The 25,836-nt window shown below is 39.3% G+C and overlaps 1 protein-coding gene and 1 non-coding gene across 2 annotated transcripts; both read right to left on the bottom strand.

Annotated features, from left to right (window-relative positions):
- On the bottom strand, window positions 1-25,427 carry LOC146460206 (tRNA endonuclease ANKZF1-like). The gene is made up of 15 exons (XM_085088496.1): window positions 24,918-25,427; window positions 22,381-22,457; window positions 21,828-21,927; window positions 20,449-20,672; window positions 19,240-19,460; window positions 18,893-18,941; window positions 17,286-17,409; window positions 16,384-16,482; window positions 15,303-15,593; window positions 12,095-12,698; window positions 10,679-10,790; window positions 3,521-3,619; window positions 3,065-3,145; window positions 1,411-1,478; window positions 1-504 (listed from the first exon to the last, which is right to left on the bottom strand). Exons 1-15 carry the CDS (start codon window positions 25,084-25,086, stop codon window positions 381-383), a joined length of 2,442 nt encoding a protein of 813 aa, XP_084944622.1. The 5' UTR covers window positions 25,087-25,427; the 3' UTR covers window positions 1-380.
- Window positions 2,909-2,981, bottom strand: Trnas-acu (transfer RNA serine (anticodon ACU)). The gene has a single exon. It is a non-coding gene; the product is annotated as a tRNA-Ser (tRNA).
- Window positions 25,428-25,836: the final 409 nt, after the last annotated feature.

Raw genomic sequence — 25,836 nt, forward strand, 5'->3', positions numbered from 1 at the left:
GAGTATAGACCATAGAAAATTGCCGCCCATTTGTTTTTCAAAAGAACATGGAAAAAGTACGAGCGGAATTAGCTTTATTTTCCTTTGAGAAACGTGCGCGTTACATCTGACGTCATTTTTATTGTCTGTACTCTTATTGACAATAGCTACGAACCAATCAGCGCGCGGGAATCTTGAGTCATTGTAAAATGGTGTTGAGCGTGGACCATTCTCATGTGTTGCAAAAATCAGTCACATCCCCCCTACAACGGACACCACTGCGGTTGGTCTGTAAATATCGGCTCCATGGATTTTCCGTAGGCAGAGTGTATTTCCATCGATCTTGACCAATGAGGCAACTATTTTTCCCATCAATTCAATCTTTCCGCCATTCACTGCTGCTATCTCTCTTTCTGATTTTCCATATCAAGTCTGTGAGCCTTTACACAAGCTGTACTGCAATACTTGTAAGTGAGTCGCTCAAATGGTACCTGGCCAGCTAAACTTGTACTGCACCAAGCGCAACTACGTCAAAAAACAAAGATGTATTCGGTGACACAGTAGGGAAAACTGCGTATGACGTCACCACAGCCATTAGGGCAGTGGTACGAGCATGCGTCGTAGCCTGGGTTCAAATCCAGACGCGACAACTTGCGTTAAAAGAGGCCTTTAAAGAATGGTCTCCATGTCCAAAAGATTTTCAGATGCAAAAAAACAAAGTTAATAGTTAGGTGTGAAGCTAGATGATTGAAGTTTAAAGGGCTAGTTATTTACTTTCTTTCTTAGTTTAGTTCAAGCAAACTTTCGTTCTGTTTACAAAGGGAAATTGTTTGCCTAGAGCTTAAGGCCATGACCAAACGAGCCCGCAATTTACAGCAAGTTGAAAACTTAGACGACAACTGGCGACTTTGCTTCGTCTGGAGGTATGCGAACTTGCAATGACTTGCGTTCAATTTGATCGAGCTCAAACTCACACGGAAGTCGATGGACGTTTATTGCCGTTAACCACCGAACGCTGGTCGCCCCAATAGTCTCAGTATCGGTTTCTCTGCTATCGGCGCGCGGAAAGCTGCATTGAAATGGCAATGCGTTTTTCGGCACTGTAGGCCCTGGTTCTCAGGGCACTTGTTAGGCTGACAATGGCCGAAAAAGTTGTCCAAGACAGCTAACACCGACGCCTATTATTTACTTCGTTTCCTTTCGTTTCGTTTTGTTGATACCACCATGGCCTATGTGCCCTTCCCTACGGCTGCAGGTTACCAGAGTAGGCATGCGCGGTAATTGTGACATTGTCACTTTTAGCCACATCCCACAAGTGGTAGACTTTTTCCTCTCTCCAAAAGAACCAGCATTTTTAAAAAACCAAATCGATCCAGAATTCGAGTGCCACTGGTTGGTTATTGGTAAAACTAGTTTATTTTATTTCCTTACCATGAGGTAATCCCCGCTTGTTTGGCGGCCATCTGTTGAGCGAATCGCTTCTCTGCAGCAAGGGCCCGCTGACATGAAAAACATACTCAAGCTAAGTGAGGAGTTTTCTTCAATATTTTATTGCTACTCAGTACGAGATAATAGTGTAGCGAACGTTCTATCGGTTTGCCACACAACAAAATGGTCAAGCCAATAAAATCATTAATGTATGATTTCGCATAGTGACCTTGTTTAAACGCATTAAAAATACAGTGTCCACAATAACAAGAGTCCTTAAAAGCAGGAGCTGTTTTCATTAAATCTTTTTCAGCGTGACGTAAAGTCATGTGTGTAATGATTGGTTGTATCAACAGAATTGATAAAGTACGCTTGGCTACCGTAAAGAGATTTCAAGTGGCGGCCAAATTAGTACTTTATTAACTCTGTTCATAAAACAAAAGCAGTCGCTTCCAACCCCCACGGACGCAGCATCACAGTTTCTTTAGAAACTAAGCCCATTGTCCTCATGTTGTGTAAAAACGAGGTGTCCGTAAGAGCGGGCGTCCGGAAGGACGGAGTTGACTGCTAGCAATTATTTCGTAAGTTGTCGATGTTTCAGTTTGTGCGTCATTCAGTTTTGCTGTCGTTCGCTGTCGTCGTAGTCTTTGTCGCAGTGTCGATAGTGTCTTCTATCTAAAGAACGAAGTTTGTTTTTATTTTCAATCTAAAGGGACCCTCTGAACATCATGTTCATGATGTGGGTTCTCTGTATAAAGATTGCCGTGTTTGGTGTTATCCATATCACGATAGAAGCTCTAAAGCTCCCAAAAGGGTGAAATAAAAGTACTTCATCAGTATAACAGAAATGTGATGTCATGTTTTAAACCTGGCCAAGGTTGTTCAAAGAGCGGATAACTCTATCCGGTGGATAAATCGCTATCCAGCGAATAAAATGTACTGCAACCAAAACATTTTAGCCGATGGATAGCGATTTATCCACTGGATAAAGTTATCCGCTCTTTGAACAACTGGGACCTGGTGAAGAAATTATGAATGCATGTTTTTTCTTTCAGTAAGTGGCACAGGCATACTCGGAAAAAATCAGAGTGGTTCTTTTCTGAAATAGAACCTAGCCTTCCATTTACACGATTATTAGTAAAAGAAACTTTACTATCGCATATAATGAACTCAACTGACTATTTTATAAACACTCAATTAATTTCATTTGTTTCTTCGTGCTTCGAATTGAGAGATAAACTTCTCTCCGGAATGATTACTTTTACTGTATAAAAAGTTTAAAATAAGCAAAGACTTCAGTTACTTTATTTGTTTATTTTATTTTATTTTATTTTATTTTATTTTATTTATTTTTTTTGTTTTATTTTATTCTATTTTAAGTTATCTTAGGAATTAGTTAACGAATCAATAATTAGCTATGAATAGCTTTTGCAATACTGTATTTGTTATAGTCATGCAAATAAAGCTTGTTGTTGTTGTTGTTGTTGTCGTTGCTGTTGAGTGCTCCTATCAGGAGTCGAACCTAAGACCTTCCGATTAGTAGTTCAGATGCTCTACCACTGAGCTACAGGAGACTCGTGGGAGCTAAGGCCATTAAACAAACTAGGCGCATGGGACAAGATACTGCTACTTCACCAATATTATTACCCGTCAATACCTTTTCTCGCTCACTTAAAGCTTGATGAGCTTTCTTTTCTTTTTCTTCTTCTTCCTTTTTTCGCTCGATAGCTTTTTGTTCCTACAAAAAGAGAAGATCAACAGGCCATCACTAACAACATCCATTCCGGTTCAATCTACATCTTTGAAAATGTCTTCACCCTACTGAATACTGATACTTTTTAGAAAGCATTTCCCTGGGGTTCCGAACCGATCAATTGACCGAGTGATTGTAATAGTTAACCCTTTAAGCGATCAGCATCAAATTTCTCCTTGTAATATCAATGCTTATTCAACCCCTGAGGTCATGAGAATTAAGTATATGATCAACGAAGGTGAATTTTTTGATATTTTAATAACTTCTCCACATTACTTTTATAAGAAAAGTATGGAGACAAGAGAGGAGAATTTGTTCTTTGATATTAGGTGTTAAAGGGTCAGTTAAGCATATTCGTACCTTGGCTCTCTGTTTCTGAGCTTTCTTTTGTGCCTTCTTCCTTTCCGTGTTCCGTTTTTCTTTCTCGTTTTCCATTTCCGCTGTCAGTGCGCTGGGAATCTGAAAGCACGAGCGAGATTTAGAACGTGACCATGTTTATCCTACATTTGCCGCTCGCTGTTTTCAGTTTCTCAGTAAAATTGAGTAGTTTTGAGTTAGCATCAAAGGTCAGAATTAGTTTGCACTTTTTTCATCTATGTACTCGTGATTTTTTCTTTTTTTGTTTGTTTGTTTTTTGTTTTTGTTTTTTCGAGAAAATATAAAGGCGAATCTCACGTTTGCCGTAAACGCGATTCTAATCTATTTATTATCACCACTAATCACCGAGCTGTAAGCCAGTCTTAAAGACGGTGCCTACTAATACCGAAGTATCTTTGTGCGGTTTATGAAATATGTGCGGTTTGTGAAATATATGGAATCCCAAAAGAAAATTGGGGGTAACCAGGCATTTTTCAGAGATAATTAAGCAATAATATCTCTAAAACGCGCCAAAATATAAAGCAATGTATGGCATTTTTTCCTAAATTGAAGATTAATTATCTCTGAAAAATGCATGGTTACCCCCAATTTTCTTTTGAGAAACCAAAAGCACTTGCTAAGTTCTGCTTTCTCCATATAGTTTTAAACCGCCAAAAATATTCCTGTATTAGTAGGCCCAACCCATTGGAAACCCGAGTATCTCAAGATGCGCAGAACGTATGCGCAGCAAAAATAGTAGGCACCGTCCTTAAGATCTTTTTGTCTCTGCACACGATATTCGAGAGCCACTTTGTATACCAGAAACTCCAAAAATACATGGTATTCTTAGGAATCGTCCAATCAAACGCACCCTGGCCACCCTAGCAAAGTTGCTCTCGCTTCTTCAATGTCAGTTCGAAATATCGACGGTAAAATATGGGAAAATTCTTCTCGGGGAGACGTAAATTAATAAGGCTCGACTTACGTAATAAACGTAAAACTAAAATAGCATCGTACGCATCTTTGAGTGCGGTATTTGTTTGGTATAGAGCTTACATGTTAGTTATGAGGTTTTTGTTAAATTCAACCGGAAAGTTGTGCTGAATTTTACTGAGCCGACACGAGCGCCCGCTCAAGAAACCAAAAATTGCTTGAAACGCGAAAAACTTAAAATAACCGATCAAACGGGCTCAGGTTTAAGTACAAGTACATGAAGGTCTTACAACGCACAAGAAATGAGCGAAATCTATTTGTCAGACAATATCAGCAGAGCGGTATCAGCATAATGTCTCTTCTATCTCTAACTGGTCCTAATTGCGTCCAAATTTTAGCCTTTTTTTGGGGGGGGGGATAACAAAATATCGCTGTCTCCTTACTAGGCGAGCTTTGGTGTTATTTTGAGGCCTGGTGACACATCCTTATTAAATGTCTAACCAGCTTTAACATGTTCAGTTCAATTGCTGATGACATCCAAGACTTCCGTAACACCTGCTTTAGGCGAAGAGAAAACGCGTTTAACAAACTCAAACAACTGCTGCAGTTCCTTGTTGTATCGTTCTTCCGTCCTTCTTCAAATCAAAAACTTACTATAAAATTACACTTTTTGCATCTCCTGTCCGCCATCAGAAACCCAGCCGCCTTTTCTCAAATAAAAATTATCCGAATTTATGCAAAATGAAGTGCATCAAAAACAGGTGTACTGAAAGTTTGACAAAAACAGAAAATGAAAAGCTCGTATTTTAAAGTTTTTAAACACTATTCGTGGCTTTTGCTTTTGTAACTCTTATTCATGCAACTTTTTGTTAATTTCTTTTGTTAATAGCATTTTATTTTTTTGTTTTATTATCAATTGTTTGTTTCTTGTTCGCATATATCAGCATATTTAATTGCTACTCTGTAAAACGAAATGGAACCTACCTACTGCTGCGTCGGTTTTCTTGAAAAACACCGTCTCAATTAAAAAATTAAAAAATAATAGAAAGATGGCCCGTTTTCAGTTGAGTGATCAATCGGTTGACAGTGATATCATTAAAGCCTTGCTATTAGCTTGATTAAAATTCAATAAACATAATAGTCACTTTGCTAAATTAAAACGGAAGACAAACTTTCACGTATGTTTAAAACACGAGCAGCAGTGTTCTATCGGGATTTAAAACCACGAGGCGCAGCCGAGTAGTTTTAGACCCGATAAAAAACGCGCTGCGAGTTTTTTGAACGGCTTCAAAAACATTCCTGGAAAAGCGTGTCAAGAGAGTTCATAACAATGATGCTTTTGTGAACGTTGGAAATTAGCATACGGTACGAAAAAACATTAAACCCCGCATATTAATAAGGAGAAGGTTTTTTCAGGTTTTAAAACCACTGCTCGTGATGTTTTATCGACCATTTGATAGCTCAATTGGCTTGTTAATTATTAATGAGTTTTTTAATATCGTATTTGTTTGGTATAGAGTTTACTTGTCAGTTCCTATTCAATTCAACTTGAAAGTTGTGCTACATTTAAACCTTGTACCTTGAAACCCGAAAAAACTAAGGGGAAATAATCAAGCGGTTCAGGTTTGAGTATAAGTACGTGAGAGTCTTGCATGACGCAAGAAAATTAGCGAAGTCTATTTTTCAAACAACGGTATAAGCATAGTGTCTCTTCTAACTCTAATTGGTCCTAATTGCGTCCAAAATTTAGCCAATTTTCTACAACAAAATATCGCTGCCTCCTCACTGGGCAAGCTTTAATGCTATTTTGAGGCCTGGTGTCTCATCTTCATTAAAGATAAAGAAATGTCAAATTATCTCTAAAATTTTAGTTTCTGATGACATCCAAGACTTCTGTAACCATCTGCTTTAAACAAAACCGGACACGGCGTTTAACAGACTCAAAGAACAGTAGTTCCTTGTTACATTGCACTGGAGCGAAGTTGCAGCTACAGATTTCATAAAGTCTAGGTAAAAGATACAGAGAACCCAAGGAAACTTGACGAATCTGTTCTTTGGTCAACAGAAATTTTGAAATATCATCATTGATATTCGACGATCTGCGCTTCTTGAACTAAATCGTGTTTTGTCCAAAAGTCACAGACGTAAGATAAACTTTCGCTTTGTATGTAGCACAATGAACGAAGCTGAAGAATTCACTTCCACGTACATTGTTAATATCATTTTCAACGTTTTCTTATGTTATACCGCCATCACGTTGAACAGTATCACAATCCACGCCATAAGAAAAACTTCATCGTTACCAAAACCTTTGAAAACATTGCTCCTGAGTCTCGCTGTTTCTGATCTAAGTGTCGGATTACTGGTTCTCCCTTTACACATTGCACATCTTGCCATGGGTTTGGAACAATACGCTGAAGATAATACAACTTACAGGAACACGTACATCGCATTTAGGATCATTGGATATTTTTTATGCTGGGCTTCGTTCTTTGGTGTGTTTGCACTGACTGTTGACAGATTCTTGGCCATTCATCTTCATCTCAGATATCAGGAGTTTGTGACTCACAAGCGCGTTGTTGCTGTGGTGATCTCAATAATGGTGCTAAGCTCATTTCTTTCGTCTTTTCCTTGGTGGATCTCAGGAAGCTATAGACAAATTTATATCGCTATTGATGTTTTCTGTTCCGTAATTCTTACCATACTTTGCTACAAGATCTATTCAACTGTTCGACGCCACAGAAATCAAATTCAATCCCTACAAGTGCAACAAGACGAAGGACAGAATCGGGAAATGATGGCGAATGTTGTAAAATTAGCGGTTGCTACATTTTACGTTTATCTGGTGTTTTTGATTTGTTATTTTCCAATGAACTGCTATAAGATTGCTGTGGCCATCTCTGGACATAACCGAACTACAGAGCTTATTTTTCAATACTCTTGGACGATGGTGTTTCTAAGTTCATCGCTAAACCCTTTGATTTACTGCTGGAAGATGAGACACATTCGACATGCTGTCATCAACATAATGCAAAACATCTTTCGTTGTTAAATTAATTCATTTCTCTGTGTGTTGAACTTTTACGTTCACTTTTATTTTGTTCAAAAGAAATTATTACTTCTGCTAGAGGAAAGATGAAACCTTTCGAAAAGGTAACGCCATAGTCTCCTACACAGCCGTTTTTAGGCTCGTCACGCAATGCTCAGTAACGCCAGGGTCCCACGCGTGTTTTAGGAGACTTTGTTCTTTCAGTTATGGGACTATTTGCAGTTTAAATTTATTACTTTCCAAAGGTGACTGTCCGCCCTTTTTCTCACAAAATTCGTTGTAGTTGTTCATTACATTTTTTTTTTTTGTCTAATAAAGGCTTTCCCATGGTTGGTATGAAGATTTCAATTCCGGCTAAAGAGTTGAGGACTTTGTCCGCTAAAATTATGTGCATATAAGCATTGCCATGTATTGGTATTCGGAGAGATTGTATTGATTATCGCGGGAAAATACATTTTTTCAGCATTTTGTTACAGCTGATCCGTTTTCCATGCAGAGACAACCTTCAATGGCTCCGACATAGCTCGGGTGTGCGTCACTTTCTAAGTGACGAAAAAGAGGATTTGCTGGGGTGTTTCAAGGACGGTGCCTACCAATACCAAAGTATTTTTGTGCGGCTTATGACTATGCGGGAAAAGCAGATCTTAGCAAGGGCTATTGGAATCCAAAAAGAAAATTGGGGTAACCACGCATTTTTTAGAGATAATTAAGCAAGAAGTATTCTTAAAATCAGTAAAATACAAAGCAATGTATGGCGTTTTTTTTTTGTTTTTTTTTTCCAAATTGAAGCTTTATTATCTCTGAAAAATGCATGGTTACCCCTAATTTTCTTTTTGGATACCAAAAGCGCTTGCTGAGTTCTGCTTTCTCCGCATAGTTTTAAACCGCGCAAAAATATCCCTGTATTAGTAGCCCCCACCCTTAGGAAACCCGAGTATCTCGAGATGCACAGATCGTATGCGCAGTAACAATAGTACGCACCGTCCTTAAGCGTGTCAAGAAGGAGGACAGGCGTGTAAATATGGTATATAGGTAACACCGTCAGAGCTCCTGTACGAGGGGAGAATATCGTCATGAATATTCAAACAATAGAACGTTGTAAATAAGTAAAATGTGGTAGCTTGGAATAAGTGAAGTGGGCCCTTATCAAGTTCATAAAGAATTTTTTATGGGTTGATTTCCTAGTAATTCTGGAAGATTCCCCTCAATGATTAAAGCGTGTTAAAAAAAAAACGAGCGAAAGTAAATTTGTTGTACAAGAAGGAATGGAGAAAATCGCTCATGAATATTCAAACGATGAAAATTTAGAAACAAAAATAAACTGGCATTCAAAAGAATTACAAGGTAATAAATCAAGCAACCCAGCGGATAATTACTTACAAAAGAAACAATGGCTGATTTTAAAAAGTTCAAATTTCGCTCACTGACATCTTTTCCATACATATCTATTACCGTATAACTTTGCAACAAATGTCAAAATACATTAAAACGATATTTAAGTACTTTATACAGAAAAATGTCGTTACACCCATCGGTTGTAATGATATACAAGATGTCGTTTCTGTACAGGATAAAAATTCTTTTGCTATTTATGTGGTATTTATCTACCACTGCAATGTACAGTCTGTTAAGCAGTTTTCAGATATCAATAAAAGTTATAAAAAACCTAATGGGAATATAAATTTGTAAAACTGCACATTCTCAACTCTTTAAGAGCTGGCAAACGTCTTACTCTTCATCCCAAATTTAAATTTTTTTTTTTTTTTAATCTATTTCAGTAACAATGAAATGTAAATTATTTTTTATTCTTTCCCTTTATGTGACCTAGTTTTAAAAAATAATCATCTTTGTAATATTTGTGTGAATTAAATAAATTGACTTGAAATCGACTTGATTAGTACAAGCCAGACTTTGCCCTACTGCAACTGAGAACTCTTCTTGTGAGATGCGCGACAACTTTTGTCGAAACATGGGCAAACTACTCCTCAAATGAAATGACACTTCCATGCTGTTTTGAGCAAGTCCCCCTCCCCCCCCCCCCCCCTCCCAAATACAAATGAATAAAAATTTAAGTTCATTTGTACGTAGGTTTCAGGACACACGGACTCAACAGTGTAAGAGGTGTGAGGGAGGAACAGTGGTGTCCCCTCAGCGTACGTAAGAAGGTAACAGAAAGTTGAATTTGCCCCCCCCCCCCCCCCCCCCGCGTCTCCCAAGAGAGAAAGACAACCAATGCTGACTAGTACGTTGGCTGTTGGACTCGACATTGTAAAGATGGGGAGGGGGCTGGGGGAAAAATGGTGTTCTCTTAGGGCGCGTTTCTTTGAAATATATTCTGTGTATTCTGAAAAAGGAACACACTGAAAAATCGGTTAAATCTGTTGCCCAGTACCGAAAAATATCCAAATGGCCAAAGTAAAAGAATCTAATTCCTATTAATGTATTGGAAGAATATTTTTAACTTTTCGAGGTTTTCCAGCTGATTTTGGAATATCCGGGATATGTTCCAAAAAACACGCCCTTAGCCTGCGCATGGAGATCAAATTTGTGCCACACTGTAACGTTAGAGGTTACGAAATACGCAAGGTTCGAGATAACGCGACAAATAAAAATAAATAAAAATACATTACTTTTTTTTGAGTGTCAATGTATTTAGCGCAGAGCACTTACCAGATCAAAATGGAATTTAGACGTGTTGGTTTTTGAGGAGAGGGGGAAAAACCGGAGTACCCGGAGGAAAACCTCTCGGAGCAAAGACGAGAACTAACAACAAACTCAACCCACATATGACGCCGAGTCCGGGAATCGAACCCGGGCCACAGTGGTGGGAGGCGAGTGCTCTCACCACTGCGCCATCACTGCTCCCTTCAGCGAAAAGGAAACTTAAATTTCTGGTTAAGGGGCTAGTTTTTTAAAGAAACTGCGGTGCTGCCGTGGAAAGAAGAAACCGATGATTAATTTATCAACAGAGTTGTAGTTGATAGAGTAAATTGGCCGCCGTAAAGAGATTCGTGTACTGACGTTTCGATCGATAGCCCTTCGTCAGAGCGAATCTGACGTATCTCTTTACGATGGCCAAATTACCTTTAGTTATCAACTCTGTTGATAAATTAAACATCCGTTGAATTTCTGCTGTCAACTTTACAAAGTTTGCCTTTCCCAACTGGGCTCCCTCATACCTGTGCTTTAGCGTAGTCATAACGGTCTGGATTTGAGGCCATAAACCGACGGAATTCATTTCTTGTTTCCTTGCTACTAGCAACAACAAAAGGTGGCCTTCCTTTATCGTCCCTATCGAAAAGAACAAAAAAATAAAGGGTTAAAATAAAGGATTGTGCACGGTCGCGGCCCTTCCAACATAAATTGCAGCACCATTGTTATCAACTTTGAAGATGGTGAGGTTTCATAACCAGTCCCTCGATTTACTATGTTAAATGTTGCAATTCTTGCTCAAGAAATATTGTTCGTTGTACCTGCATACTAAATGTTGAAATAGGCCATTAAACATGTTTAAGGGTGCGTTCGATTGAACCTATTCCGGACTACGAATACATACAATGATTACTAGAAACCCCTCAAGAGAGATTTTGGAGTAACAGGAATGCAAAATGTCTCTTAAACTACTGTGTTTATCCGAAATGTTGCGGATGCGTATTCCCAAATTTACCTAAACAAAAAAAAGTCTAACAGCTAGTCCACTTATTCTTATTCCTAAGTAGGATCAATCGAATGCGATGAGCGGAACACGGCGTTGGACAAAGTTCACCATAGTGGGCGGGACAAGTTTTGGTTATTTTAAACCTAAATAATTGGTCGAGAACGTCGCGCGAGCTTTTCTAACCAATCACAACGCGCAGTAAGCCACGACAACACGTGAGATTTTCTGCTTGCGCAGGCAACACGACTTTTTCGAAAAGAAAATTGCACGTGTTAATGCTTGCTTTTTCTTCCTTCAGAATTTACTTCTGGGCATATTTTTATAGGCAGACTATGTTGCTCTTTTGATTTGAGGTAGTTTTAGTAACAGATTTAAGATCACAGCAGGATATTCTCCAAACACATCTTTAGATCGTTCGATTGATGTTTGCGTCCTGCAGGACGCGGACGTCAGTGTACCGTGAATAATTTTGCGTCTGGCGATTTTTAAGCGTCAGGGAAACAGGACGCAGGGGTAACAAAATCATTGCGGTGTAGTCGTTGTGGTTCAAATCAGTTTTTGGTTTCAACATTTTCAAATCGGTTCAATGTTTATTTTCTTTTGTCTCCGATTCATAACGATGAAAAAAAATTAAAAATTTCTAACCAAAAGCAGATTTAAATCACAACATGGCCAGTACCGCACAGGCGACGAAACATCTAAAAAGCTGCAGGAAAAAAATCACAAAAGGCCAATAGTTACAACGAGATGATTTTTTCACGACAAAGAATGAGTTTGTCGTCTCGCCTGTGTGGTGTGATATTTTTTAAAGTCGTCTCGTCTGTGCAAGAAAAAAATTGCCGTATAGCCACAGTTTCAAGCTAAAAACAAAAGCGAAAGAAAAAAATGCAAATTTAAACTCCAGCTTAATTGAAAAGGGGCTAGGGTCACAACTCACTTTACTGCAGGATCTGCACCGTACTCCAGCAACATTGATACAACATCTACACGAGAAGAACGTGACGCTACGTGAAGAAGGGTGTCACCTCCTTCGCCAAAGCGTCCATTAATCACGTCTAAAACACTCTTCGACGACATATCTCCATCATTTGCTTCAAGTTCTTGTGTTTCTTCACTCCCTGTTTTAGTTTGTTCACCGGAATTTCCAATCCTGTTTGCTTTTGAGTCTGTCATAAAACCTTCAGTTATACCTTCGAATGCACTCGCTTGAAAATCTCTTTCATTAACACTGGTTCTTACAAATTCTTCGGCAAGATTGCCGTCAGGTTTTGAACAACCATGACAACTCACTTTGGAATTAAGCTCACCATCTTCAACGTCCTCGCTACTTTCTATCGCCTCACTTTTTGCTTCCTTTGTTGAGCCCGAATTTCTAGAGTCCAAATCAATGTCAGCCTTTTTAAGTGAAAAGTCTCCGTTGTGTTCAAACTCGTCTTTTCCCGTGCTTTTAACGCTGACACCAAGAATTGAACATATCACTTCCCTGTTTCCAGACACAACAGCGCAGTAAAGTCGATTCCACAAGTGCTGTTCCGGCGAAACTAAATAAAATGGGCGCAAAACATTGTTCGCTTTAGTCCCTGGCTCAATAGAGGCACCACAAATATAACTATACTTCACCCCACCCTTCCCCCCCCGGGTTACACCTCAATGATACTGGCAGTGTGGGGTGTAAGTACAAACACAAACGCTGGTTTAAAATTTGCACGTGCTGATGAGGGGTAAATGGTCTACAGTGTAGGGGTGCGTTTTGAAGGTACATATTCCGGATATTTCAAAATCAGAACACCTCGAAAAACCACATATATTCTTGTTCAAAAAGATTAATGAGAATATGAAATAAATGTGATGGTATATTTCCAGCCTGGTGAATGAATGAGAATGATTCTTTCACTTCGGCATTTGGATATCATGTTTTCGTCACCGGCAACAGATACAACATATATTTTTCAGTGTATTGCTTTTTTACAATACACGGAATATGCCCTTAAAAAACGCGCCGAAGGCGTCTGGTACTAAGTCTGCGTTATTTTGAGTGGAGATTGGCATCAATCAATCAATAGGCCTACTGGTTAAAGAGGGTTTCACTAACAGGAAGTAAGCAATGGATCTCTAAAGCTGGAGCTTCTCACTTAACGTTTTAAGCCCCAATACTGACAGGCATCACATTTCTCCTAACAATATCAGTACTTGATGAAACATACAGGTAATGAGAATAGAGGAAATGATCACTAAAGATGAAATCAATCAGTCTTGATGTTTGAAGAAATTCTCCCAACTGATAACGAGAAATGTAGGGAAAACATTAAGGAGAATATGTATGTTAAGGACGGTGTCTCCTTTTGCTACTGCGCATACGTTCTGCGCATCTCGGGATGGTCTGAGAACTTCTCAGTAATTTTTTAAGAAAGCTGCCTACTAATTCAAGATTTATTAATGACTATGTGGGAAAAGAAGTTCTTAGCTAGAGGTATTGAAATCCAAATGAAAATTGGGGGTAACCACGCATTTTCCTGAGATAATTGAGCTTCAATTTGGAAAAAAATATAGAACTATTATAGGATTGTTGTTGCTTAATAATCTTTTAAAATATGTGGTTACCGCCAATTTTCTTTTATTTTTCCAATACAAAAACCCTTGGTAAGACCTGCTTTCCCGTATAGTCATAAACCGCGCAAAAATACTCCCGTATAAGAAGACACCGTCTTTAATATTGGGCTTAAAAAAACAACGATCACCATGATGAAAAAGACCGGTGACACACCTCTGTCGAACGCAACGTTTTGTTGCGAAGTGTTACAAATTTTGAAGACAGATCAAAAACTCGAAATGTGTTGTCGCAACGAATTGTTTCTCGCGCAGTTACACGATAACAACCAGGGCTGCAAATAACGGCCGGTCAACGGACAATGTCCGGTCAAAATTGGGTATTGACCGGACAAATCCTTGGATTGCCGGACATCTTGTCCGGTCCTTTACCGACTCGTTCAGAGAAATTTTAATTTTTAACTATTTGATAATCACGAGGGACAACATTCATGTTTCCGAAAGAAAAAAAAACGAATATAAAACTAGACAAATTAGTGGTCGAGAAATTCCCGGTAGTCGCAAATTTCCACGATGTCATCACGGTCCTGTCGCGACCGCAAATCATCGTGTCTTCCGTTAATTAGTAGAGCGTTTTACCTTTGGCTAGATATTATGATTGACTCTTAAATAAAGTGATTGACTGTTTGTTTGATTGGTTGAATGATCGGAAAGCACCCTCACGAAGAATAATCTCGCGGCACCAAGAATTCTCCACGTAGTATTTGTTGCAAAGTGGGAAAAGCGAACAAACCATACGTTACTTCCGGCACAACCTGCTTGGTTACTAAGCTTTCTGGTGATTTCATCACTCGATGCAACTCAAAAATGGAGCGTAAAACACAAAAAGTGGAAGAATAAGGTCGTCTTAAAGGGATTCTAAATGGAAGAAAGTCAGCGAGCGCATTGGACGCCATGCATTTAATACAATTACATACAGTGCTGCCGAATTTCGAAACCCTAAGACGATATGAATTAAAGTTAAGTGTCTCTTGTTTATGTTTACGTTTCAGTTAGCTTCTTTTTTCAAATTCATTAAGAGACCGATTGAATCCTTCAGCTTTCATATATTCTGCACATTTTACTTTAAGTTCAGTTGTAGAAATGATGTGGCGATTGCCAAAGTGTAATATTTAATTATAAGTGATTTTGCCAGATGTACAGTAAAACGGATAATTGCGGTTGTATCTTGCGTAACCGTTCTACGTACTGAAATTATGCGAGGCTGCTTCGCAGTAAAGAGTAGTAAAACTATTACATGTAACTTTTAATATTTTTATTGCCAAACCGACTTGGATTCAGTTTTTTTTTTTGTTTTTTTTTTAGTTATAAAAGGATTACTGTGCAATCTGGGTTCACTATCCCAAGAGTTACGACTGTTAAAATTTGACCGGCCAAAAACGGGTAGTGTCCGAGCAAAAACATGTTTGACCGGACAACGTGACCGGCGCCTGCCAGTTAGTTATTTGCAGCCCTGAACAACGTTTAACGCAACAACGTCACGTTAAAATTTTGTCCTTCTAACACCATCTTTAGTTAACTTTTCGTAAATCCCCTACCTTTTTCTCCATTCTGCAAATCCAATAACGCAACTTTTTTGTTTTTCGCTTTTTTCTTCTTTGTTTTCTTGGGTGTTTCTTCAGGCTTGACTGCAGACGCCGTATCAAGCTTTTCTTCATCGCCATTCTCTTTTGAATCCATTCCCTCTTGCCCCTCACTGTGATTGTCAATATTTTGACTCTCCTGCCATGATTGAACTTTGTCCTGTACAACTGCTGGCAAACTGTCCGCTGTTTCTGTTTGTGTCAACTGTATAAGAAGTCCTTGAAGTTCAGCATCGCTCTCCTTCCCTGAGAAGGAACAAAAAACTCTTCTATGAAAACAGTAATTTTGGCGATACCAAGGTCTTAAATTTTACCTGTATTTATTATTCGGTTCAAGAGAAACGCGCACAGATGAAAGGAGTTCACGCTCTATTCACGCGCTGCAAAAAGAAGGGTTCCTCTTTGACATCAGGGACCTTAATATGCACTTCTTTGCGAATATTCCAACTCGGTCAACTTGTACAAAGACGAACAACCCAGAAACTGAATTGTTAGCAAACAAAGCGTCCAGAAGGCCAATGGATGATTTACCATCGCGAGCTCACGTTCTCAACAAAACCTTGAATTTGGTCATTTCACGTGGTTATTTTGCAAAAATAAAAAACAGAGAAAAGTACCAAAACTTATAACGCACACAAAGAGCCATTCTTATAGTAACTGCTTAATATAAACTCCCTATTATGTAATTCGCTGACGCGAGGAGCTCAACTTTCGTGCAATCTCGTGTGTCTCGCTTCTGGCTCCACTAACCTTATAAAAGTAAATCAGAAACTGCTCGTCCTTGGGGGAGAAGATTGTTTCACCTTAGAGAAAACATCGTTGTATATTTTCAACTCCTTCAAATCTAGATAGTCGTATATTTTGCCTAATCACAGACCCGAACTCTGCAGATAAATCTTTAACGGCTAAGAGTCTCTATTCTCTAACACTATTCCTTTTTAATATTTTACAAAACGTTTCTTTCTCTTTGTTTAAACTCTCCGCTGTTTTGAGCACAGATTCTCTCGGAAAAAAAAAGATCGAACTAATCGCTTACCCAGTAACTGTACGCTGGACAGGTCCTGATGAACACGTTTAACTTCGTTGAATGTTGGTCTTCTGGTTGCGAAGGGAATAGTTCTGATGCGCTCGTCATCTTAGAAAAGAAAAGAAAACGTTGGCTACAGAGCGGTTTTCTTTTGAGCGTCGCGGAAGCAGAATCAATCACAAGAGACGCAAAAAGCGCAATGAGCAAATCAGAACTTAAAGCAAATAGGTTTAATGGGCACCAAGCGCGGGAAATACATGTAACCGGCGCCAAGCACGGGAAATACATGTAACCGGAGACAAGCACGGGAAATACGTGTAACCGGCGCCAAGCGCGGGAAATACGTGTAACCGGCGCCAAGCGCGGGAAAACGGGTGCGCACAAGTCACGATTGGTTTAGGTTTTGCTCCTTACTGGTTGATAAAGTGGCGCGAAATTGATCACCAATCAAAGGGCGCAGTCCCTTTCGACACTCAATTGAAAATCGCTCTACGGCGAGTTCTAGAAACCGAACTTGACAGGTCTGTATCAGTCATTCCTGGCAAGCAAGAAAATTTGTTCAATATTTAAGCCCCGTTTACACATGCGATCTCTTTGTTAAATTTTGTCGCACTTTGTATGCAACCTTTGTCGCTTTTGGGCTCGAGATGGAAAAGTAAACTAGTGGTGAAATCAGTGCGATGTCACAGAGGTTTTCGAACATGTTAGCAATCTCATGCAACTTGACGGCAATTTCGTGGAAATTACAGCAAATCTCAACAAATGTCGCACCCAAACCGCGCCCAAAATGCACCGAAATTGTCGCTAGTTTCGAGCTCGAACGCGACAAAATGGTGACAACAATCGTACAAAAATTCGACTGTGTAAACGACCCTTTAGACAGCAATACAGGCTCTTACTTAGATCTCTACCTTTCTTAAAAGGAGGCTTTTTTCCTCCAAAGAACATTGATTTGTTATAAGCAGGTGTTCTGATGAATATTCGGTCGCATTGTTCCACGTGCTGGGACCACGCCTCCAGGAGATCCTGCACCTCCTGAATACGGAAACAAAATAGAAATTGTCCTTAGTCATTCCCATAGATTTATATTCAAACTACTGTTGAGAATTTGGTGGTTAATCAAGACAGTACCACATAGTCCCTACACGTTGACCCCACGGTGCCTACTTTTGCTACTGCGGATATGTACTGCGCATCTCGGGACGATCCGAAAAACCCTGATTTTCTTATGACAGCGCCTACCTATTCAAAGGTACTTTTGGGGGCTTATAGCTATGTGGGAAAATAACGTCTTAGCAACTGTCATTAAAATCCAAAAAGAAAATTAGGAATAGCCACGCATTTTTCAGAGATAATTAAGCTTCAATTTGAAAAAAAAAAGCCATACATTGTTATATTTTAACGCTTTTTAGAATTGTTGTTGCTTAATTACCTCTAAAAAATGCATGGTTACCTTCAATTTCCTTAATGGAATTCGATATCTCTTGCTAAGATCTGCTTTTTCTGCATAGTTATAAACCGAGCAAAAATACTTCTGTATTAGTAGCCACCGTCCTTAAGCCATTTGAGCAACAGAAATGTAGAACGAGTTATGATTCACACAACCTGACAAGGACACAATAACAGATTAGAGAGAAATCTGACAGTTTAAGCACGTGGTTTGCCAATAGGTAAAGGTTCACACAACTAAGTTAAGAAACCACAATTATAAAAATTAAATAGAAGAAAGATCCTCGCAGTTAGTGCGCAACTTCAGCAGTTTCATCCGCAGTTCAAATATATGTTTCATATATTCCTAATTCAATTATAAAAATGTTCGTCTTGGTACGAACATGGGATAAATAATTCAATAAATCTGAACCCTGGCGTCCTGTACACTGGTCAGATACGCTATCCACTGAGTTGCTGGGGATTCATGGCGAGCTGGGCAATGCATGTATACTACGTTCATTTGTGACATGCATCCATTCTTGTCCCAAGAGCCCTCGCGGTTTTATTCAATTTTTTCCGATTCAACCGCTGTCCAAAAGATCGTTGTCTCTTGGGGACGGGGATGCCCTGTCGTGCTGATCAGCAATGTTGAAAGTGCCCTGTGGTGGGAAATTTTTAGCAAACGGCAAATGTTCACATTGTCACGAGCATGGAACATTTTGTTCCAAAATAAAAGTACAGCTACATCAAGCGGTATCTTCCAATTCTGTTCTCAAGAGTGAAGACTGAGGGAGAATTCACAAACAACTTTCTCTAAGGAGGGCACGGCCTTTAAGTAGCAGAGTCCTACAACTGTATAATGATTGTAACATCCAGAGTGCTGCTGTTTTAAACAAAAAACCTTAACTCCGTTTCTGGTGGTCATTTCAATTTTTGTTTAGGTTTTTATTGATAGATCAGCTAAAGTTAAACTATAAAGTTCCATTTCAAGGAAAAAATGCCCTTTGCTCAGAGCGACCACTGTAAAAGCTTTTAAAAGTGATACACATACTTCAAACTTCTACCAAACAGTAAAAAATACACTGACCTGTAAAAGGGCAGCTTCATTGTATCGCCTCAAACTTGCCCCTGCAGATCTAAAACATAAAAGAATTGGGTAAGGATAGGCACTTTAAGATCTTACCAAGATCATGAGGAAGATCTTAAATATTATCATGCAAGAACTTGCAGCTTCTTGGATGATCTTACAGGATCTTGTCCAAGATCTTACATGATCCCAATGAGGATCTTGCCATGGTTATATCAACGATCTTGCCATGATTTCACTAAGAACTTTTCAAGATCCTACCAAGGTTTTTAAACAGGGTTCACGTTGATGATACACTGTATCTGACAACGCTGGTATTGAGGAGAAAAAAGCAGTGGATCGCTTACTTTGGTTGCTTTCCACCCTGCTGTGCATCCCTTGCACCTTGTGCAGTTCCACGTTTTGCTCTTACTGTGTAACGATGGAAAGTCTTGTGTGTCACAACATCTTTTCCTCTAAATACTGCACCAGCAAAATGTCCCCCAGCTGTCATTAAAATGATCCAGTAACTTGTCTTCGGCAAATTGGTAAACAGCGCCATGGTAATATCCAGACTGCATGGGATATTCTGTGGAGTCAAACAAAGGCCAGTAGTACAGCTGTATTGTTTGGTGCAGATATAACGGTGTCGCCACATGTCAAAAAAACATATCGAGTTGATCTAATTGAAAAAGAAACATGGCATGTCTTGTAAACAGACATTTGAAGTTTAACTATCTGTCCAGAGATGGCTTTGGGTGCTGAAGAAAGTTGCCTTTTTCAACATCAAATTTCTCCTTACAATGTTGCTGCTTGATTAAACATTTAAGTTACGAGAATAAAGGAAATAATCTCCAAAGATGAAATGCCTTGATTTTTAGACAAAATCTCCCAACTAGTAGCAAAAGAAATATATGGAGGACAGTTAGGAGAATATACATGTTGACATTGTGTGAAAGGGTACTTGGCATCACGAGGCCCACCAGATCTTCATCTAGTGGTGTTATTAAATTTGTAAAGCCTAATTGTCAGACAGTGACTTATCAAAAGTCCTACATCATCAGATGCATACGCAGCTGGAACATTGTTGCTGATGAACTGAACTTGCGCATGAACGCCCTGAATTATTTTAAACAGGCAATGGTGGGGTATTACAAAACTGCCTTATGTAATTACGACTGTGAAAATCCCCGCACTGTCTGCCTTAAATGTAATAAGTGTCGTAGTCTTGCTCAGCCTGTCTCGTGTTGCTTTTAATTTTGCGGTTATGTATTTTAACTATTCTTATATTTTTTAATTTTTGGGCCCACAGTAACTGGCTCACGCTGTTGCTAGTCGCCAGTTACAGGAGCTCAAAATTAATGTTTGATGACAAAGCAACTTCATTGACAAAACATCTCAAGTTTCATACCCAATCAGATAATGCTTTGTCACAATAGCACTCTTAGTTGCAAATGGTGGTTACACCCTGTGTTGTACAGAAACAAGTTGATATTTGAAAGATCGAGGCATATAAGCCCATAACAACTAAATGACCTTTCACTAACTGAGTAACGACAATAATATTTTGAAATTACCTTCACCGAATACAAAACACTGTGATAAATGGACAGCACATCTCCATCTTCGTTGACAAAAAACACTTTTGGGTGTTGCCTTCCAGTTGAACTTGACTTGATTACATCCCTTTCTTCAGGCAGGAGATCATTGATGGGGGATATACTGCTTTGTGTCGACTGTAAAGTCAGGTCATCATCACTGTCCGTATCACTATCAGAACCTGATATACTGGATACTTCACCTGAAGGAAATTTAAAAAAAGATCAACAATGAGGAAAAGAGGTCAACAACAGCAAAAAGCAAATTACAGTGACTGTGTATATCAAGGGTGAATCCAGGATTTTATGAAAGACTACACTGTAGAGTAGTAAAGAATAATGCGAGTCCCCAAGGACATTCCCTTCACTGCAGTGTTTTGAATTCTCAATTTAAAAAATTACGTTAACCATCAGAAATTACTGAGAAACAAACTCCAAAAAAGTAATGTGTAATACAGTCAACTCCTATTATTGCGGACACCCTCCAGACCGTAAGTTAGTGTTCTTAATAGCAAGGGTCTGTAATTGTGGGAACTTATTTTGGTTAAATGTCTGTAATTTATTTTTGCCGGAGATTTAGCTGCTGTCCGTATTATCAAGGTGTCTGTGATAGCAAGGTTTTCACAAGGCGACAGTTGACTGTTTAATGAAATGCTGTTAATGTTAGTTGGCTTGGTATTGCCCATAAAGCAAGCTGGCATGTAGGGCAGCAACTAAGATCTTCCACCGCTGTTTGTCTTGGCCAGCTTCTTAATAGTGGCACAGCTGTGGTTCGTGGTCTCAAACTCTGCCTCCACAGTTCACTGCCGTGTATTCTTGGGCCTGCTGTGCTTGTATCTGCTTTTTGATGATGAAACTAATGCACAAGCAGAAGATATGGGCCCAGAATACACAAACAATTGTCCTTAGGCTTTTGGTGTGGAAGATAAAATTACAACAAATAACTTTCCGTCATTCACTGGCACTCTGAGTCATACAAGAGCATAAACAGGGGTTATTAATGAAATGATAGCCAGCCAATGTTAAAATCTGGTAACAAACTAAACATCATCTAGTCTTCTAAGCCTCCAAAAAAGATGTTTATCACATTCTTCCCATACAACTACATTTTATTTACACTAATTTAACACAAATGTCCCTTTTAATTTTATGACATTTAAATACAGTCGAACCTCTTTATTACGGACACCAAGAGGACAGGGATGAGTGTCCGCATTATAGAGGTGTCCGTTTTAGAGAGGTAGGCTTTATATGGATTTCAGTCTCTCAGGGACCAAGTGAACTGTCCGTAATAGAGAGGTGTTCGTATTAAAGGTGTCCGTAAGGAGAGGTTCCACTGCACCTTCAAAATCACACACCTGAAATAGTTTCCTCAAATGCATCCTCCGACAGAACAGGTTTGTCCATGAGTTTCTGCTTGAGGTTGAACCTGTGCCAATCTAACTTAAAGTGTTCTCTCTGTAATAGAACAAAAGTTCAAACTAATAAAATGATGTATTTTTCAGTCATTGACATACTTGGAAAAAAGAAATCCATATTCTCCTAACAAGAGTTGAACCTACATGTATAACCATACTAGTTTGGATGTTCTACCACCAAGGTACAGGGGACATGTGGAGCTAGGCCATTAAACTACTATAAGTTCATATATCAAGCAACCTGCATTCTGCTAGGATTTGAATGGTGACGAGTGGCATATGTGCATTGAAAGAAGGGTGATGCTTATGTTTCTTTTGAGGTATGCCTGTGTTATTTCTTCTTCTTATGGGAGGGGTGGGTCAAATTTGGGAATTTTCTGGGAGAGAGGAGTGTTTAGTGATGGGGGAGAACATATACCTACCCTATCCCTCCCCCACACAGACAAATGTACACTACACAAATATAAAGTTAAGAATGTTTTGCATTACTTACCTGGGTTTCCACAGAATCAAAGACAACTTGACAAACAGAACAAATCATTCCAGATTTGTCTGCAACTTCAGGTAAATCTGTGGACAAAGATTTTTGTGCACAGTTAATCATCATTGTTACTATGTTTCTCCTAATGGAGAATCTCTAGTCTATCTGTAGTTTTCATTAACTTGGCCATAATTTCATCAATTTAGTTCAACTATTCTTCACCATGACATGGTGTCACATAGACAACCCAATTTCATCCAACGCCTATGCAAATGACAACATTAAATGTGGGTCTACATGTACATAAATAAAAACAAATAAATAAAATAAATCAGTTTACTTTAAGTGTCAAATGAAGGTCTGAGAGCATAACCTACTTATGTCGAGGTTTAGCCCAGCTTTCGATTTCGCTCGGATTTGTCCAAATTTTGGGTCTCCCTGCTTTTGAAAACATTTCGCGGTTGGACAAAACTCCTTGAGAAAACCAAACACGAACAGAACAAAAACCACTTGCTTACTTCTCCCTCCCACCCCTTCCCCCTATGCAATGACAACCGAACACAGACAGCCAAAAAACCACTCACTTACTGTTTCTCCCTTTGTAATTCTACACAGTTACTGCTCCCTCCCCCCCCCCCCCCCTCCCCCTTATGCAATGTTGATGTGGGAAGTGATGCTTGCCAGGAAACTGTTCGTGACCCAAAAGACAACATTGAGTCGGGGGGAGGGGGAAGGGGATTGGGGAGTTTGCTTGTCTACAAGTGAACGCGTTTGGAAGGCCAATTTTTTATAGGTTTTGTCCACGTCAGACTCGTTTTCCAAATTATCAGTAGCCTAAAAGTTTCCACTGTCCACGAGCCGTGTTTAGTCGCACCAGTTGTTGTTTCTATAAGTAACGGTTGTGATGATATCATGGTTTGCTTTTGCGGGTTGTAACAAGCCCAAAATAGATCAAGGCGGTCGGGATAAACAACTTGCGTATCGTACTGGTTAGTTGGTTTCGCTTTTGTTTGGTGAAGTTTGTAAACGCACGACATTTATGGATCTTTTGAAAAGTTATGAAATTGATGAATGCAGTTCACAGGAACTGGTCTAAATGTTGTCCAAAGAATCCCTCCTTGGTAGTGATGACTGTGCTGTGGCGAATTTTTCAATTCAATTATCAAATCCCGCGGGAGCATCAGGGACAAATCCCGCCATGTGCAAGGTGTTTTGCAAGCCTTAGTTGTGGTTTGCCAGGCTTGAAATTCGGTATGTAACGATTAACTTTACAATTTCAAGGCAATGATTCAATAAAAGTACAATTAACATAGATTTTCAACAGTTAACACCGACTGCTCGTGAAAAGAATAGATAGTCTTTACCTTTTAATAGAACTGCCGTTAATCATTGTTAATCGTTGTTAATCGTTGAAATGGCTACATGTCTTCCTGTTAATCGTGTAGAATGCTACTATTTTGCGTTATCAAGAGCGATATGTCGACAAACGGGACAAAGCTGGATTTTACGCCAGGAAATGGACACATTTTCTCTTGGAGAATGTAACTGTTTACATTTCTGACATTCCTGTCACGCATGTAGTAGTTTGTAACAGAATCAAATAAAAGCGTGACAGCATTCTTTTCGTTGCTCCCGCCAAAAAGACCGCTTTCGTGTGCCGTGTTTCAAAGACAACGAGTGTATATTGAATACAAGTATTTAGTACTCAGTGCATTGTCCTTTTGGTCATCCAGTGTCTATAATGTTACCGATATATCTTTACAAGATGTTAAAATTTCTCAACGGCATTAATGCGAAATCGGCGTGAAAAAATACTGGACAATGGTTTTCAATCGAATTGCAGTTCACATGCAAAAGTTTGGACAAATCCAAGCAAAATCGAAAAACGGGCTGAAATTGGACATAAGTCGGTTATGCTCCCAGCCCTTCAAATGTATTTAGTGCAGAGTCCTAATTAGGGACACTATCCAGATTGAATTAGAATTTAGAAATGTTGGTTTTTGAGGAGAGGGGAAAACTGGAGCACCCGGAGAAAAACCTCTCGAAGCAAGGGCGAGAACCAACAACAAATTCAACCCACATGTGACGACGAGTCCGGGAATCGAACCCAGGCCACATTGGTGGGAAACAAGTGCTCTCACCACAGCGCCATCTCTGCTCCCCATTTATTGTTTAATCTAATAAGGGCAACTATCCAGCTAGCCTGGGTTGGGTAGGTGTACACGTAAAGGGGTGCTATAATAAAGGGTTTCCACATGGAAGAAGTTGTGACAGAGACTGGTAATAGAAGACCTGTAAAGGTAAACAATTAGATAACATGCTGGACACTAATTTATAATTTTACTGTTTTTCCTTAATGGTTTTCTTCTTCTTGATATTGTAATCATTGCGATTAAATGAAGGAACAGCACCAAGGCTCAACTGAAACACCACACAGGACTGTCTAGTTTTTACCCTGTGTACATAACTTATACTCTTATAGAAAAAAGTATTTAGTCTTTTGGAAAGAAAAAATTAAACTACAATACTACCAAACTGAAACATATTACCTTTTCCGGGAGCACGCTCGTTAGTCGCTAACTGTGTCTCCTTTGTTCCATCTTCGCTATTTCCAAGATCTTTCCCAACAACACGTAGACCTCTCAAGAGATCCTCAAACTGTTTATCGAAGAGGGACAGAGCAGATGATCCGGATCGTGCATTCAAAGCGGCCGCCATTTCAGACCGATCTTGCCTTTCTGATCGTATTTAACCAGTCCACTTGTAATCGGTTCAAGTTTCAGAGAGGATTTTCCTTTTATGTCGTATGTTTCCAAATATTGCACCATCAATGCGATACTTTAGCGGCGCGCAAGAACTGGAAAACCTATTTTAGTCGATCACGTAACACCCTTTGAATAGTGCCTTTCTTCTCTTACGTTTTTACATATCGTTTCTTTTCGTTTGCTGGTACCGAATATGTTTTTAACTGTTTAAGAAAACAATGGCTGTGATTTTTAAATTTTTACGAGTAATTTCATGACTGGTGCACTTCAGAGCAGCCATATTGAAAATATTGGTTTTCTAGTTCTCATGCCTAACCGCTTGAAACGAGTGCGAGGCTTGAAATTCCCGCCGTTTGCCGCCACTTTTCGGATGGGTGCGATGAACGAAGGGTGCGATGGGTGCTGGATTGTGCGGATTGTGCTGGATTGGGTGAGGAAGTTGGATTCGAATGTAAAAAAGTCACACATTAAACTTTTCGTTTTAAATTAGTCTGAGTGGCAGTCGAACATAGAATTTTGCTGGGCTTCGTGATTTTGTACATTCAGCTAAAGTAAAAATTATCTAAACGTAAGTGAAATGCATCGAGTACCTAAATAACAATTTTCAGCAACAATAGCCTTTATTTATTTTTTCAACGTTGCGCGGTGTCTGGTATTGCTTCACGTCAGCTAGGTCACGTGGCACCCCGTCTGTACAAATATG

Source organism: Pavona decussata, unplaced genomic scaffold, assembly GCF_977016875.1.
Source record: "Pavona decussata unplaced genomic scaffold, jaPavDecu1.1 SCAFFOLD_214, whole genome shotgun sequence".
Classification (NCBI taxonomy): domain Eukaryota; kingdom Metazoa; phylum Cnidaria; class Anthozoa; order Scleractinia; family Agariciidae; genus Pavona; species Pavona decussata.